Raw genomic sequence first — 18,852 nt, 5'->3', positions numbered from 1 at the left:
GAAGAAAGATTCTAACTCGTTATTTTGTCTCCATTCGTTTGTCACACTGTTTCTGCAAGGGCCATATATCACTCGAAGCCTGTAAGATGTAGACAGTTTCAAACGTCGGACTACAAAAACTTCCCATAAATTTTGTAAGACATAACTTCCAATTGATTTTTTACCCTTTCATCAAAATCTCATGCAAAAATCAGACTGCTATTAAATAGCACCATAAATTTTATCACCAACATAATTCCTGTCATTTGACATGTTATACGTGTCGGACTGGTTAAAATGCCCAACATTTTGTAGGAAAAACAATTTTTCATATAAATATGTATTATAATATTATAATGTTGGCTATTGGATAAACTTAAAAACAGCATGCTATTTTTGACACGTTTATCACGTTTCACAATAAGGAACTTGCATAAAATTTTAAATTCGAAAAAAATGTTATAAATCACAACAGAACATAATTTAAAACATATATCAAAGATAAAAAAATTTTGTTTGTTTTTCGTTTGGCCCCTAAAGACGATTAAAAATTCAAATTATACCAGTCAGCCCAAAACGCGTCGTGACGTCACCGGGCTATATGTCTACATTCTGAACCAACAAAGTAAACAAAATTGTATAATATAATTTTAAATTAGACATTATAAACGTCAGTATAAAATGCAGTTATGTGACGTTACAAGTGTTTTTGATCGATTGAACTATTCATAGAAAATTTGTACTTTTACAAAATGGTTTTATTTTCCATAGTATACCTTCTTTCCTTTCCTTCAATAGGGCTTTTCATCGATTGTCATTTGTTTCGAGCTTCTGTCATGTGTCACATAATATTAATATATCTACGTCATACGTCTTTGGTTTGTATTATTGTATATACGTATATACCAATAACGTATGTCGTAGATATGTTAATATTATGTGACACATGACAGAAGCTCGAAACAAATGACTGTGAATGAAAAGCCCTATAACTATATCAAATTCCAATCTCAAAAAACTGGTATATATTATTACAATGACATACCACCACCAAGTAGGTGGAGGCCAATAAACGGAACCATATAGTTAAACTATGTGACGTCACGGGTCGTTTGAACTATTTTAAAATACAGATGTTTTTAAATTTGTACTTCTAAGTTATTATGAGTTTCTGAAGCGTGAAATTTTGGAAATCGAAAGTTCGATTTCCGCATTTCGTTTCCGAAAGTTGCACTTTCCCGCACGGCGTACGTGAAAGTAAAATACCTTGTAATATGGCATTATAATATATTATAATACGTTAATAATAATAATAAACTAATATTTAGATATTATTTACTAATTTATTTCAAATTTATCTTATTGTGTTCATGTTTTAATGAAATTAGCGCGATAATTCGATGAAATAAAATTATTTTGACATAATATTTAAAAGTCAGATCAGTAGACAATTACAATGGTTTTGAATTGTCGTCATGGAAACCAATATCGTCGTCGTGGTAACCCATTATATTGAAAGTTTGGTTTTGACAACCAAATTTGTCACAAAAAGAATTAATTTGTGTATTTTCACTTCTAAATAAAAATTGATATAACTCTATTTTTTGTGGTTTTTTTTTCAAACGTACGGCCCTAGAAAAAATATTGTTCCTAACTCATGCGGAAAGTGTCTTCCCCGCACTCGACTGCTTGCCCGAACTCCACTATCGCGTCGTTCGGGTCAACGGCAGTCTCGTGCGTGAAAGTATCACTCTCCGCACTAGTTCTGAACATTATTATGTAATAAAAAAAATGAGCAAGTTCCCTATTAAAGCTTCTCCTGTTCCAGTGTTCCCATATATCAGGGTTTGTCCAACTCGAAACCATTAAGCTATGAACAGATTTTTAGCTTGCTATTAATAATTTTTTACGAGGAAGACGAGAAGCCCTAGATACAAAGTTTACTACATTTAAACAATAAAATAATTGAAATAAAAATAATAAACAATATTTTAAATCCAAGACTTTTCGCTAAGAAACTGCTTTCTGGCTGCATCCTGTATCTCCGGCTTTTACAATATTAAGCACAAGAAACGACGAATATAGAAGAAAGCAAATAAAGGACACTGGCCACGTATTTACCTTCTTTTCGTCTAGGAAAAGGACCGAAAGACAGTTTCAAGTACTCAAATCTAAGTAAAGATGAAAAAGATAAAGGCAGTTTTTGTTTTTATCTGATTCAGAGTTAAACCACCATCTCCAAATAGCTATTTCTGCATATATGCGTCATCAGTGGAGCTACGAAGTCACAACTCTAAACCAAATATCAACACCCTGCCTATTTAAGGGAAAACATCGAGATGCAATGATTCCACCTTTTGAGACGCAAAACAGCGTCAGTGTTTGTAACAGTGTTGATATTTGGTTTAGAGTTGTGACTGCATAGCTCCACTGATGACGCATAGATGCAGAAATAGCTATCTGGAGATGGTGGTCCAACTATGAATCAAATAAAAACAAAAACAGCCCTTATCTTTTTCATCTTTACTCAGATTTGAGTACTTGAAACTGTCTTTCGGTCCTTTTCCTAGACGAAAAGAAGGTAAATACGTGGCCAGTGTCTTTTATTTGCTTTCTTCTATATTCGTCGTCTCTTGTGCTTATATATTGTAAAAGCCGGAGATACAGGATGCAGCCAGAAAGCAATTTCTTAACGAAAAGTCTTGGATTTAAAATATTTTTTATTTTGATTTCAATTATTTTAATTGTTTAAATGCAGTAAACTTTGTATCTAGGGCTTTTCGTCTTCCTCTTATTACGACAGATGTCGCTGTTTTGCGTCTCAAAAGGTGGAATCATTGCATCGCGATATTTTCCCTTAAATAGGCAGGGTGTTGATATTTGGTTTAGATTTGTGACTGCATAGCTCCACTGATGACGCATAGATGCAGAAATAGCTATCTGGAGATGATGGTCCAACTCTAAATCAAATAAAAGCAAAAATTGCCTTTATCTTTTTATCAGGACTATTAATGGTATTACTGTTGATGATCTAAATCTTTTTAAAACTACATAGTATAATATTTATCATATTTATACGTATTATTGTAATTATTTAGCTAAAATAGTTTACTTTTAAATTTCAGGGTACAGGCTAATTATGTAATGTGGAGAGCTGCATCAAACTCAGTATCATATTTAACAGAACGTTTAAGAAAGAGGCAATTAGACTACACAGCAGTAATTACTGGCAAAACAGAACGAGAACCCAGATGGAAAGAGTGCATTGATATTACTTCAGTCAGGTACTACATTTGTATATTGTGTAATTTAAGCACATTAAAAAATGAAGTACATATTTAATAACATTGATTTTTTTAATGTTTTGTTTGGATTGGCTTTTCCATTGATTGAATGTTACATAAAATTATTTTACGAGTTTATTTATTTATTAATGTTATTTTAATTGAAAAAACTAAATTTATAGTATAATAAAATAAAAATGTATACCATTTTTATTCAATTGCAATGCGAAGCCGAAACTGTCTTCATTTTTACTTAGTTCAGAGAGCGCAATCAGCACTCTTATCGACGATTTCACCACTTTTTAGTGATTCTTCAGAGAATGCATAGGAGAATGCATATCTCTGCCCTAAGTTGAAATTTTCGACTCTATTACTCCCCGCATTGCAACTGACGTGATGGTGCATAGCGGCATCTGCTAAATAAAAGTCAAAGTTTTCATCCTAATTAAAAATATTTAAAAATATTTTTAAAATATATTTCATTGAAAACTTATTGGACTATTTTCCTGGTAACATCTCCATGGCTTCTAAAAATTTCAAGCCAGATGGATGCTGAAGCGAAGAAGACAAGAGGGAATTCTAAAACTTCTTGTCTTCTTCGCTTCAGCATCCATCTGGCTTGAAATTTTTAGAAGCCATGGAGGTGTTACCAGAAAAACGGTCCAATAAGTTTTCAATTAAAAAATATCTTTTAAAAATATTTTTATGACTTTTATTTAGCAGATGCCGTTACGCACCTACTACCGTCACGTCAGTTGCAATGCGGGGACTAATAAAGTAGAAAATTTCAACTTAGGGCAGAGATAGTAATCTATGCATTCCCTGAAGAACTACTAAAAAGTGGTGAAATAGTCGATAAGAGTGCTGGTTGCGCTCTCTGAACTAAGTAAAAATTAAGACAGTTTCGGCTTCGCATTGCAATTGAATAAAAATGGTATACATTTTTATTTTATATTAGTATTACTCCTTTGAGTAACCTAGGTTCGTTTTCCGTTGGAATTTACCACGCTGAACAGACGGGGTCGTAAATTGCAAGTGTTGGAATTCTCTCTTGTCTTCTTCGCTTCAGCATCCATCTGGCTTGCAACTTTTAGAAGCCATTGAGGTGTTACCAGGAAAATGGTCCAATAAGTTTTCAATTAAATATCTTTTAAAAATATTTTTAAATATTTTTATAAGGATGAAAACTTTGAATTTAATTTATAGTCTTTGTTTTTAATTTATTTACACACTATAACATATAATTTATATCTAAATATTTTCTACAATTTATTTTATATTTTTAGACCAGTAAGGATCTGTTCTTAGGTGAATGTGAGAGGTGGCATTCAGATTTTTGCGGGTAAAGTTAGGTGAGAACTTCGTTAATAATAATTGGTTTATGCTCCTTCTCAAATATGCCCGGAACATTAATAAAAAAAATAAAATATTTAAAAATTTCAAAAAATTTCGTTTTTTTTTTGGCTTATAACTTAAAAACTATTCATTTTAGAACAAAGTCCTATAGGAATAAAACAAAGATAATTAAATTTTCTATCAGATGCGATTGGTTAAAAAGGTCTTAATTTATCACCCTTGCTCCAAAATAGCAATAAATATAAAATAAGGGGACAAAACAAGCCTGTCCTTATTCGATGATTTTCCATCACTTAGGTTACACTTGGAACCTTCCTAATTTGCTTAGAAAATTTTTGTAATGTGCTAAAACTGTACACCAAATTTCATTAAAATTGCCTTACTAGATTTTGCATAATAATTTTGCAATCTAAACTTTTTTAAAAAATTAAAATTTTTTAAAATTTTGCACAACAAAAACTAGAACATACAAAGATTTTTCAATTTTTTTACATATAAAGAAGTACTCCACCTATCTAATGCACTTTACTGAATTGAAATCGGATTATTTAAGCAGCCTCAGCAATGTTTTAAAGTTAAAAACAATTTTTTGGCTTATAAACAAATTAGTGCTGTGGCCAGGTGGGGGTTCTACGGGCTCCTTTATTTAGATGGACTTGCTTAAGTTTTTTTTATGTATTTTGACCCGTAGAACACGAATTTTTTGGATAACAGTTGATCCGGATGTCGATAAGATTGTTATAAACAAAGAACTTGAGGAATTACATAAAATCAATTTTTCGAAAAATAAAACATTTTTTTGTATATATTTTATTGGGTCATTCTAAGCAAAAAATGTTCTTACAAGTTTTTTCGTAGGATGCATAGTTTTCGAGATAAACGCAGTGGAACTTTCAAAAAATCGAGAAATTACAATTTTTGAATGGGAATAACGTTTGATTAAAAAATAAAATAGCAATTCTGCTGACAGCATTTGAAAGTTTAAGTCAAATTATACCGGTTTTAATTATTTGCATTGCTAAAAATTAATTTTTTTATTATTAAACAAAGCTATTTGTTTATAAGCCAAAAAATTGTTTATAAATTTAAAACATTGCTGGGGCCCCTTAAATAATCCGATTTTAATTCTGTAAAGTGTATTAGATAGGTAGAGCACCTCTTTATATGTAAAAAAATTAGCCAACTTCTAAATGGTCTACTTTTTGTTCAGAAAGATTTTAAAAAATTTGAACTTTTTTCAAAACATTTAGATTGCAAATTTATTATGCAAAATTTATTAGGTCGATTTTAATGAAATTTGGTGCACAATTTAAGTATGTCACAAAGAATTTCCTAAGTGAATTACTAAGGTTCTAAGTGCCACCAAAGTGGTTAAAATATATTGAATAACAACAGACTTAGTTTGCACCCTTATTTTGTATTTATTGCTATATTGCCAAAAAGGTAATACCTTAAGACATTTTTTACCAGTCGTATATCCTACAAAATTCAATTACCTTTATTTTATTTCTCTACGAATTTGTTCCAAAACGAATCGTTTTAAAGTTACAAGCAAATAGAGCAGAAAAAAATCGATGTTTTTCGAAATTTTTAAATATTTTAATTTTTTTAGTAATGTTCCGGGCATATTTGAGAAGGAGCATAAGTCAATTATTATTACTGAAGGTGTCACCTAACTTTATCTGCAAAAATCCGAATGCCACCTCTCACATCCAAAAATAGACGTTTTTTCGCAAATCCGTACTGGTCTATTTATATTTTCTACAAAAACTGGCTGTATTTCTACACAGGCAGAAACTGTTATGAAAAAAATAAAGATCGACAGATGATACTGAATAAATAAAATTAATACTAATATCTTGTGTAATATAAAATACAAAATTCAGTTAATCTCTCTTTATTGTATCTCAGGGGTTTACAGTTGGTTCACACAGGGGGTCCTGGTAAATTCTGAGCAATAAAACAACCCATATCCACAAATATTTATTGAACATAAAATAAAAACATAAAATGAAGCAAAATATAAAAAAATGTAATGACTGTTGAAACTATTAAATACAAAATATTGTTAAGACTTAGAAGACCTAACTTATCACAAACATATACCGTTAATACCTTGCAATATAGAAAATATGAATATAAAATACACCCTGATTAATAAAATGCGCCTACGTTCAGCAAGAGTCAGATGTGTACCGTAACCATACTATATTTACATATGTTGTTATTAATGTATACCCTAAAATACCTACTTCGTGTCTACCTGTGGAATTAACTAAGTACAATAATATATTATATACCCTGTAATTACTCTGTTAAAATTAATACCTTCGTATAGCAACTATATTCAGGTGTAGAATGAGGGTAGAGCAAGGACTTAGATCTGAACAAAAGGGTAGGTATAGACACAGTATAGGATATTCGCGGTGTGCAAGTACTTGGAAGGCATACGAGAAACGATCGTGCGCGAATAGTGGAGAAACATTGCAACTTTCTTAAATAATTCATATTGTCAATTGAAATTGTCAAATTGACGTACATTTCATACCTACTGTCGTTGAAGAAGAAAAATTATATATTGCCCCACAATATTGATATGATATGCAATTATGATATAAAGGTAAATTTAATTAATTGTATTTTGCTTGCAGTACTGCATTTTATTAACTAATTTTATTTACTACATACAATTGTTTACGTTTTAATAACATAACCTGAATCTTATTTTTTCTTCCTATTATTTTTTGGACTATGGCACAATTATCCAGTAACCAGGACTAATATAATTGGCCAATATTATTAAAAGTGCGAATAAAGTTGCAGAGCGTAGAAACCAGGTGTCGCTTTGCCGAACTTGCACGGTCCCAATATGATATATTATACACATAAACAAACTTATATGGAATCACCATGTATTTCAAAGTAATATTTATTTCTTTTGAAAAAACTTGTTATAGTTACGAAGAATAAAGATTTTTATTAAAAATACACAAATCTAGAAGACAATCAGATAGTACAGCTCGGTACTGTATAGTATAGGTTATTTGCTCCAGTTGCAAATTGAACGAGAATAAATAAACTAACTTTTGCGTCCAAAAACGAAAATATGCGTCATATGGGGTTATAGAACTTACAACGGGGAAAGATTATTGGTCTTGTGGAGCAAGTAATGTTCTCATAGGGACAAGCTGTAGAGCTAGACGTAACACAGGGCGTTCTGTCCAAAACCTCTGCTAGGTAACAGGACAAGGAAAGCTCAAAAATAAAGCAAGGGAAAGTCGCCAAAAAGTAATAACGGTTCGCCACGATCGTTTAATTGTCCATTCAGCTTGAAGACACCTGTAGCTTCCAAGGCAGCTTTTCGAAGCTACAGTTGTAACTCTTTCAGTTGAAACAATAAGAAGAAGAGTTCGTGCCAAGAAGTATACAGCAGGAGACAGTTATGTATTCCCGAGTTAGGCAGCACAAGATTGATCGCCTAAATTGGTGTCTCACCACCAAAACTGGAACATTGGGAATTGACAAAATGTACTATTTTCAGAAATAGTCAGGATTTGTGTAAAATCAGATGACCCGCGAAATCGTGTACTTAGAGGTCAAGGAAGACAAGCAAGAATGAAAACTGTCAGATCTGTTCACAAATATACAAGAGGAAGTGTAATGTTCTGGAGAGGAATTGTGATCCGTAAAAAAACTTCTTTAATTTTCATCCAATCAACTTTAACTGCTCACAGGTATGTTGATTACCTGTAGTTGGGCTCTGGAGAGGTGCAACAGGAGAAAATTTAATTTCCTTGTATGATAATGGACCTCCACATACCATCAGAATGACTAGAGACATCATTGAAGCAGAAGGTATCCCTTGTTTGGAGTGGCCTGCTTGCTCACCCGAGTTAACCCCTATTGAGAATTTGTGGGATATGCTTAAAAGAATTAGAGCTCGCCAGGATAATACACAAAACTCCTCACAGCTAGTACAAGCTGCTCTTGAAGGATGGAGCAACCTACCACAACAAAATGTTGATAATTTGATTAGGAGCGTACCCACGCAAACTGAAGCTTGCATAAGGACTAGAGGTGATAATACTGACTACCAAAAAAAAAACAAAAAAAAATAATTAAAAACAATTTAAACATTATTCGTTTTACATTGAAATTTTTTATGCTATTTATTGACTTCAAAACAACTAATTTCAATTTGTTTGTTAAATACTTTATTGTTTTATTTAATTGTTATGTATTTGTTATTAAATTACTTTAAAATAAATATTGTTTGACTTCGTGTGTTCGGCTTTTAAATTCACTCGAAATAATAATAAATATCAGGTGATTCCATATAAGTTTGGGTGTGTGTATATAAAAATAGGGCTTTTCATCGACTGTTATTTGTTTCGAGCTTCTGTCATGTGTCACATAATATTAATATATCTACGCCATACGTCTTTGGTTTGTATCATTGGTATATACCAATAACGTATGACGTAGATATATTAGTATTATGTGACACATGACAGAAGCTCGAAACAAATGACTGTGAATGAAAAGCCCTATAGAGGTTATGTTGTTATTGGTACCGACTTATGGGTCTCTGTTCTTGTTTACGGTCTCGTAGGTGGGTGCTCCAGTTGTGATGACTCTGGTTAAACTAACTAGGTGCTAGCTACTAGCTGGTTACTAGCTGCTGGTACTATGTACTGGATGTTAGGACAGCCACTAGTCCCCAATTTGTGTCCTCACGAAATTGGCCTATCAAGGATAGAAAACAAGACTGTCAGTAGGGATTAGACAGTAGAAACACAAGCGAATATAGGTATGCCTAATATTGTATAAATTGCCAATTTGTGAAGATTGCATAAAAAACCGTAACAATACTTCGAGAAATGAGTGCCAATCATTTTTATTGACTAAGGGCTAGCTGTCGGTTTACCTACGTAACACTATTTTTGAGCGCACCTATTTTTATAACACACTACATAACTGACAATAAGCGCAGAATAGGAGCATACCTAAATAACAACACTTCTTAAAACTTTCAGCTCTAGAAGTGCAAACATGGCCGATGCCTCCAAGACTGACGTCAAATATGATGTCAAGTAAATCTGAACTATCAAGATTTAATTTGGTTGCATTGAAAATAATATCTACTACAATAGATATATTATATGTTATAACAGGTTACTCTATATTAGATCAATTATATACAAATTTATTTCAGATTTTGAAAGCGATTTTCAATCGAAACTTCAAAAATATAAAATGCAACTTATACAATTCATTTCAGTTCATTCTCATGTAAAAAATATATTTGGGATATACATATGTACGAAAAAATATTATATTATAGAATAACTATTTAACAATAAAAAACTGAAAACGTTTGTTTTCTATACTTCCACAAAATTTATTATATCTAAGTGACTACAGCTGTTTCGGCGGAGTGCCTTTCTCAAGTAATGTATAAGGAATAACTATTTCATAAATTTACAACCAAATTTAAAATATTAAATGCCCAAAACTCAGATCCCAGCTCGGAACCTGAGTTTTTAGATTTTCATGATGAGGAAAAGATTATTTTGTACACATGATGTTTAAATAAAATAGAAACATCTTTTATACAGGGTGTCCCGAAAAGATTGGTCATAAATTATACCACAGATTCTGGGGTCAAAAATAGGTTGATTTAACCTGACTTACCTATATACAATAGTGCACACAAAAAAAGTTACAGCCCTTTGAAGTTACAAAATGAAAATCGATTTTTTTTCATATATCGAAAACTCTTAGAGATTTTTTATTGAAAATGGACATGTGACATTCTTATGGCAGCAACATCATAAAAAAAATTTAAGTGAAATTTGTGCACCCCATAAAAATTTGATGGGGGTTTTGTTCCCTTAAACCCCCCAAACTTTTGTGTACGTTCCAATTAAATTATCATTGTGGCACCATTAGTTAAACACAATGTTTTTAAAACTTTTTTGCCTCTAAGGCCTTTTTCGATAAAGAAAAGAAAATAATCGTTTTCGTTTTGATTCAATTCGAGTCTCTTGCCATCCTCTGACACCGTGTTTCGGGGTCTCTACCCCTTATCAAAGAGGCTATGCAAGTAGACTGAATTGAATCATCTCGAAACGAAGAAGAACTGCATATATTAAAATATCTGCAGCAGAGTGTGGTTAGACTGTCCTCTAACGGGGAATGACAAAATGAATAAAATAAGCCAGTGTTTATCGAGATATTTTGAATATTTGTTGAATCCACCACAAATTTGTTATATGGTTAACTACGATTATAATAGCGACCTGATAATAATCAGAACATTTCATTTTTAGGTATATTTTGAAAAAGAAGCCACATCTCGATAAAAGGTGACTTATCAAAAAAAGACTAAGAGGCAAAAAAGTTTTAAAAACACTGTGTTTAACTAATCGTACCACAATAATAGTTTAATTGGAACGTACACGAACATTTGGGGGGTTTAAAGGAACAAATCCCCCATAAAATTTTTATGTAAACATGGTAAAAAAGAAGCCGCATCTCGATAAAAATTAGCTTATCGAAAAAATACTAAGAGGCAAAAAAGGTTTAAAATCGTCGTGTTTAACTAATGGTACCACAATAATGGTACACAAAAGTTTTGGGGGGGGGTTTCAGGGAACAAAACCCCCATAAAACTTTTATGGGGTGGACAAATTTCACTATAATTTTGTTTTAAGATGTTCCTGTCATAGGAATCATACATGTCCATTTACAATAACAAATCTCCAATAGTTTTCGATATATTGAAAAAAATTTATTTTCATTTTGTAACTTCAAAGGGCTATAACTTTTTTTATGAGCACATTTGTACTAAGGTAAGTTATGTTGAATCGAACTATTTGTGACCCCAGAATGTGTGGTATAATTTATGACCAATCTTTTCGGGACACCCTGTATAAACATACAAGTACATTTTTCAAATTTCACTAAATAATCAAGTTTGAAATGTTCCAAATACATAATAGTACGCACATGGGCGCCGCCAGGATTATTTTAAGTGTTGTGCATCTGAATAGGGAACTTGCACTAAAAAATTTTTTTGCATAAAATTGTTAATTTATGTTTTAAAATGTTATATTCAAAATATTACGTCTTAACAATAAATAGTGTACGTACAACATCTGATCAAAGTTCCGCGCCTAAAATTTCCGTTTCAAACAACTTCAAAAGCGAGAGCTGGGGTCTGACGTCATAGGCCACTCGTATCGTTTGCCCGTTCGGTGGGCTATGCATATGCAGTTTGCCCACAGATAAATAATATAGTTGAAATATCTTGTTTTACTCTGTGGCAAAAATGATTTTTTCTGTGACAGGCAAAATATTAACATTTTATGTCTGTTGACATGTATCAAAAAGTTCTTTTATTACGAAATTACTTTTCTCGTTTCTTGTGTTGAAGAACAAAGAAGAAACAAGTAACTTAAAAATAAACAAAACTTTTAGTAATAAAAGTAAGAGTAACTAAAAAGTATTGGTGCTACTATAGTATGCGGTCTACAGTCGGGTTTCTACTATAGCTTGCGGTCTACCGAGGGATGCGGTGTAAGTATAAGCTGAGATGATAAAGATATTAACTTGTAAAATTACAATAATGATTCTTTTTATTTATGCGTATTATTAACTTTGTAAAGAAGGATTTTGTTTGCTATGTATACGTTCTATCGGTACGTCTGCTAATCACCATAATCTTTTCTCAGAAGGCTTTGAACACAATAATGAAAGGCTCCAGTAGGTACTAATAAACATTACAATAAAATATAATCTTTATTATAATGCAAATTACACCGTAATCTTTTCCAGGATATACGAAATCCTTCGATTAGAGGTAGGTAGATCAAACCCACGGGGTAAACCGTATACTATAATATAATGGTACCAAACTATTGTTATAAACGGTTTAAACATGCTTATTAATAACTCTTACTTATTTGCCTTGACACCTCGCATTTCTCCAATAGAATAGCTTTCACTACTTTTTATAAAAGTTGCCACCATGAAGGCATCAACGGTAGGTAAGTTGTCAGACTTACCCTCGTCCGTCATATTATGCGTTTTCAACTCTTTACAAAGTAGCACTCAACTTTATCAATTTCAGTTTAAAACTAAGCTGATTGGGGAACTACTTATTACAATATATAAGATGAACATAAATAATACCTAGGAATTTTCCATTAAAGACGATTAAAATGTAATATACCCGTGATACCTACTCTAATCGCGTTGTTTCCGACTGCTAGCCCGCGGTTGACCGTGGCCCGTGACGTCGGACCAATAGAAGAACGTTCAAGAGCCTCCTAAGATATTTGAATTTTATAGCATTTTAAAAGCGTAGTAATTAGCGTAGCTCATAAAAGGTTCTGAGTTTTAACCTTAACTCGTCGACGATTCCTTTGGAATCCAATCCGCACCTTTCGGCGTCGCGCTGTAATTCCTCTTTGGAAAGACGATTTATCCATGACGTACCCGTCGTGGTACCTGATACTGAGTCTGTGTCTTTATCTGTCGACATTTTTGGTATTATCCGGGCGTCGAGTAACGACTTTTACTTGCGTATTTCTAACTTTTGCTCGGGCGCCAAATTTGTAACGGGTAGTTCTTTTATGGACAACAGACTCAGTAAAACACAGGTTGAAAACAAAGCAAATCTATTAATTCTAAATTATGTACAAAATAAGTCAAAATAATAATTCAATATTCTATCTTGTCCCAGCGAAGTCCTCCTCCGGATGGGCGTCTGTAACAGAAGAACAAAATTAACAGCGATATTCAAATATATATTTATCGGGGCTCGCTCACTACGCTTGCCTCCGTTGAATTACGAGTCGCAAATTACCTCACTTCGGTACACCTTGCGTCTCGTCTCGAGTTGGCCTGCCTAAGTTTACGAATCACCTCAAAACAGTGCACGTCGCGACTAAGGTCGGCCTGCCTCGCTCACTTCGCTTGGCTGGTTATGGAGCCCAGAACGGTCGTTCAGGACTGCTTGATTTCTGCTTGCGACCTTCTTAAATATCCGTGTGCCGGTGTTGTCTCGGAGAGGTGGAACTCGGTGGGAGCATATGCGCGAAATGAGAGAATCGCTCGGTTCCCAGTGTCGAGGCATGTTCAGTATATAAGCATATCATTACAACGGGTTAAAAATATTTGTTTTTTTCGCATACCTTATGTTTTTTTAATATCATTTTAATATTTAAAAATTTATGCAAGTTCCCTATTCCGAGTGGCGCATCTGCATCTATACATAACAATAACCGATATAAAATATATAAATAAACATGTATTATACATAGCTATTATGTACCTTCTGTCCGGACAAGGGGGTGCAATTGCACCTTCTTACACCTCTCTGCCGGCGCTCATGAGTTTGCACGTCACTGGGCGAGGAACAATATCATGCACTATAGGTACCTAATGATGCAGAACAGATGTAAATGCGATACAATAAAGTCTGTTATACGAAATAATAAGTTATTTGTTCCACATAACTTATTTGAAGAATCTAAAAGTAATTATTATCAATGTTCTTGGCAAAGATGTGCTCATAAAAAGAGATATTTTCAAAATCTTTCAATACCAACTTATTCTGAAAGGATTCCCATTTGTCTTCGTCACTAACGGGTCCAACTACGTGCAAATAAAAAATCCCAAAATAGCACTAGGTATTATACCTACATAATATGTAAATAATGATGTGACAGATGTGATATATTCTTATTCAACTTTTTGCCAAGTTTCGTTATGTTGTTTGTAATTCCATAATGTATTTATAATTTTGTTTACAGTTTATCCATTGCATCTGGAGCTTTGTACGTAAGAAAATACTTTAACGAACAAGCAAGACAAAACGCTATTGATATGGTAAAAGATATCAGAGCTGAGTTTCAAGATATTTTGAAAGTTGTTGATTGGATGGACGAAGAAACAAGAGAAAATGCATTGGAAAAAGCTAAATCTATGACGTCGCACATTGCCTATCCTGACGAATTACTCGATGATGAAAAACTTAAAGAATTTTATGATGGTGTAAGTATAAAAAATTTCTTATTTCGTTTGTCAATATTAAACTCTATAGTGTTTTAAAATTGTGATGTAGGTATGTATGCTGTTGGCGTTATGAAAAATGTTATTTGAAGTAAGTTAGTTATACATTAACAAATAATACAACAGCAAATTTCCATTAAGTGCAAAAGTATTATAAGTTCTCGCTTTTCTTCGAAAAATATGGAAGATTGAAGTAAAAAAAATAAACTACATTAGTCTAGATGCCTAGAATAATGAAGTGATAGTCTATAGTCTATAGGATAATGATAAATGATGTATACATATAGTCGAAACAACACCATTTGTTTCCTACATCAAAAGGTAAAAAAAAAATTACAGAGACATTATAAAAAGAAATCTGTAAATTAAATGAAAAAAAATATATTATAATTATTATGAAAATCCAGATTTAGCCATACGGCTGGCACTTCCGCTAAGGGAAAAATTCACTTATCCCAGATACCTACGGTATTAAAAGGATTGAATTCTGGTGGGACTCTTTCCGTGTTATCGATCCCTAGGTGACTTGATACGCAGGAGTATCCCTCAAAAATTTTCGTACACATCTAGAGGTCAAGAGTAACACATTTTTCTGCATGGTTTGATAAAGATGTTTATTCAGACCCAGCTTTTTATGCTTTCTAGGAGGTTCTTCGGAATTATTCCAATAGTAGAAACAGTAATACGTATCGTCTGGGTACTTTCCTATTCCATTGTCTGCTTATTTGTATTTCGAAATCTCTGTATTTGGCCATCTTTTCGTTATATGTAACACGCAGATTAATACTCTTAGGTATCGCCACATCTATTAGTGTTATTTGCCTAGGAAGTTTATGAATTAGTATGAGATCCGGTTTATTGTGTGCCAGTGGTTATTATGTGAGCACAGTGCGATCCCAGTATAGTTTGTAATTGTCGTTTTCAAGCATTCGGCCAGGGACGTATTCATAATAAGGGAGATGATCGGTTTGGAGAAGTCCCAGTTTGCTAGCTAGTTCTTAGTGAAGAATCTTACGTACTAAGTCATGGCGTTATAATCAGTTCCGACAAACCCCTGGCAGCCCCTGGTAAAATGCTGAATGAATTCTTAGGCTTAACATCAGTATCGGCATTTGTCGTTTTAGACCTGAGTATCATCGACAATATACTTCAGGTAATTTTAGTTGGAATAACCTGATCCTGAGTGGCAAGTAGGAAACCCTCTGTCTCGGGAAACCTCTTTCCTGATGTCAGTACGTGTCTCGCAGATTGCACGATGTATCTCAGCCTGACTGAAAATAAGTTATTAAGCTAGCAACTTGTTTATCCAATTGCTTACCTATATCCATGAGAGTAGATATAGGTAATGGGTCCCCTAGATACCGCGGTAATGTTATTCTCTCTACTGCACTGCGTGGATGATATTTTTGTGTTTTTGTAAGAAGTGTTCTTGCTTTTCGCTGAAGACTTTCCTTATGCGTTTTTGACCACCTTATAATACCAAATGAGTAGCTAATCACGGAAAAGGCGTAGGTATTTAATGCCTTAAACAAATTTTTACTATTGACATATATCCGATTAAACTGTCTTACCCTTCTTACAAACTCGAAGTTAGTTGGGTTTATAATTTGGTTATGGTCAATTTTCTGCGCTTGCTTTACTTCGAGATATTTATAGGTACATGTCATTTTCACCCAAGGCCTCGATGGATTTGGCCATTTTGCACATCGAAACCACCGGGCTGAACCTGTCCTCTGACTAATATTTAAGATAAGGCACTTGTCTAGATCGAAGTGCATACTAATATTAGGGTTTGTTCACTACGAGGCGCCAAGCCCTACACCGATCAATGTATCGTACCCATGTATCCAATACCAGGTATACTGTTGGCAAACGTATAACAAACACTGAGTAAATACGAAGGGGGACGACAACTAACAATAGATACAAGGCAAGGATACAATCCATTGCTCTCCGTAGTGAAACGACCCTTAGAGAAGGTTTCTACAGTGTTTATCATCTGATCTAGGTATTTTAGAGTGGAAGTCATTAATTTTAAGTCATCCATATACAACAAATCATAAGCTTCGCCACAATAGTATTGTTATTTTTGATTTTGTTACGTTTTTATTACTGATTTAGTCCTCGACACTTACATATATTTATATTAAATAAAAACGCTTAATTTATATTCTTTATTATATGTACAGTTTATTCAATAATTTATTTAATATTTACAGTAATTTACATATATTAGGAATACCTACTAAAATTAAAACAGAATAATGTATCATTTATCTAACTAGAATTTAAATTATTGCGAAACTTACATTCAAAAATACGCGATGAATTCAAATTGACCACTGAATTTACAAAATAAATTTTCCCTCTTATATACATAGTAGCTATATGTTCGAAAACGGTAGCGAAGCATCTGGAAGCCCAAAACCAGTTCCGCGGAATTCTCTAGAACTGCCATATGCCTACTTCCCACTTCGAGAGATTTCTGACGCCAAAACGACGGCCAAGGGTTCGCTTACTTGATCTCACCCTAATGCCGCCTTTGAAGTTTCACCCTAATATCAAGGAAAACAGGTAAACCGCGACGTCGACGTTGGCAAACTGCCTGCATATGGACAAGCCCTTATTATCTGCAGGTAGCTATCGATGAACAATTTTGGACGGGGTCACTGAAAATAAATATAATCCCCTAACAATGCTAAAACCTGAGTCAGTGGACTTCAGTAGCCGAGATAGTTTACCAAAGTTTACTCAAGGAGTCCCCCTGGAAAAGCCTACGGTTAATTGGGATATCTTCAGTTTCGATATTCTTTTCACCAGGTATTTGAAGGTGAATTTTATGTCCTCTACTCCGTCATGATATGCTTTAAAAAGGTTACTATAGGTCTGGATCCCGCGTATGAAAAAAAGTTGATTAATAGCAAGCTGAAAATTTGTTAATAGCTTAAGGGTGTCTAGTCGGATAAACTTTGATATATGGGAACATTGGAACAGAGGCAGTTTTAATTGTGGAACAGGTTAAAAATTTGGAACGGTTTAAGACAGATTAAACTCTCATGCAAAAATCAGACTGCTATTTATCACCTGTCATAATTCCTGTCATTTCACATATTCTACATGTTCCACTCATTAAAACGCCCATTTGGTGATAAATAGCAGTCTGATTTTTGCATGAGAGTTTAATCTCTGTTCGGAGAGTTTAAGTCTGTTCTGTCGGACAAAATACATGTGCCGTTTTCGTGGTCTGACCGTTCCAAATTTTTAACCTGTTCCACAATTAAAACTTCCCCAGTTCCAGTGTTCCTATATATCAAAGTTTGTCCGACTAGATACCCTTAAGCTATTAACAAATTTTCAGCTTGCTATTAATCAACTTTTTTTTCATACGCGGGATCCAGACGTACTATATTATCATCGACTTTATATATATTTTCAATATATTTATGTGGCACTGAATCAAACGCTTTCTTGTAGTCAATAAATGCAGTAAAGAGATTTCGTTTTGTGATATATGCTTGGTTAGAAATAACCAAGCGTCATTTCGATGATAAGTTGATCTTTACAGCTCATGAACACAGCGCATTCTTTCTATTGAGGCTCTATGGTATTGTTTAGACTGTTTAGAGCAATGAGAAACAGTGATAGTAGATACGCCGGGCAACACAGGATGTGAACAATTTGTACAAAATTAGTAGACAAATAATTGGGCCGTACTTGGCTGGATCGTGAGTGTTATTTTGATCCTTTGGTATTGGATAAGTGGTCCCCTGTGTAAGGAATGATGGTAGTTCCTGCGATTATAAATAGCATAATTAATTAAAATTGACAAACGCTCATGAATACTCTAAAACTTCTTTAGCCAGAAGTTTTGAACTTGGTCCTGTCCAGATGATTTCCAGTTGTGAGGCTCTTTCGAGTATTCGAGACTTCTTCAGTGGTGAAGGGTTCATAAGGAATATTACTGTAATGTTGATAGTTGTTCGTCGTCTCTTTAATCCATCCAGCATCGTTGTTATGATAAGCTGGCGTTGAAAGTTGGTTTTCCCAAATCTCATGAATTTCTTCTTGACTTGAGTATGATTTATTTTCAAAAATTGGAAAAGATTTATTTTCATTTTCTACAGTGTAGTTTTAAGTTTAATGTTGTGTTAAC

At 33.4% G+C, this 18,852-nt stretch overlaps 1 protein-coding gene and 1 long non-coding RNA gene across 4 annotated transcripts in view; one reads left to right on the top strand and one right to left on the bottom strand.

Moving 5' to 3' along the window:
- Positions 1-18,852, top strand: part of LOC114334567 (neprilysin-2) — a 311,969-nt gene that overhangs the window by 221,972 nt on the left and 71,145 nt on the right. For all 3 annotated transcript variants that reach the window (XM_028284633.2, XM_028284632.2, XM_028284634.2), the window contains exons 7-8: positions 3,105-3,263; positions 14,441-14,681. In XM_028284633.2, coding sequence (XP_028140434.2) covers positions 3,105-3,263; positions 14,441-14,681 — 400 coding nt within the window. The remainder of the gene's footprint in view (positions 1-3,104; positions 3,264-14,440; positions 14,682-18,852) is intronic.
- LOC114334571 (uncharacterized) lies at positions 13,287-13,672 on the bottom strand. Its single transcript, XR_003653125.2, has 2 exons — positions 13,492-13,672; positions 13,287-13,392 (listed from the first exon to the last, which is right to left on the bottom strand). It is a non-coding gene; the product is annotated as an uncharacterized LOC114334571 (long non-coding RNA).

The sequence above is a fragment of the Diabrotica virgifera genome, chromosome 1 (genome assembly GCF_917563875.1).
Source record: "Diabrotica virgifera virgifera chromosome 1, PGI_DIABVI_V3a".
Lineage (NCBI taxonomy): Eukaryota > Metazoa > Arthropoda > Insecta > Coleoptera > Chrysomelidae > Diabrotica > Diabrotica virgifera.
The sequence above is the reverse complement of the archived record's forward strand: the minus strand, read 5'-3'. Positions and strand labels throughout refer to the sequence as shown.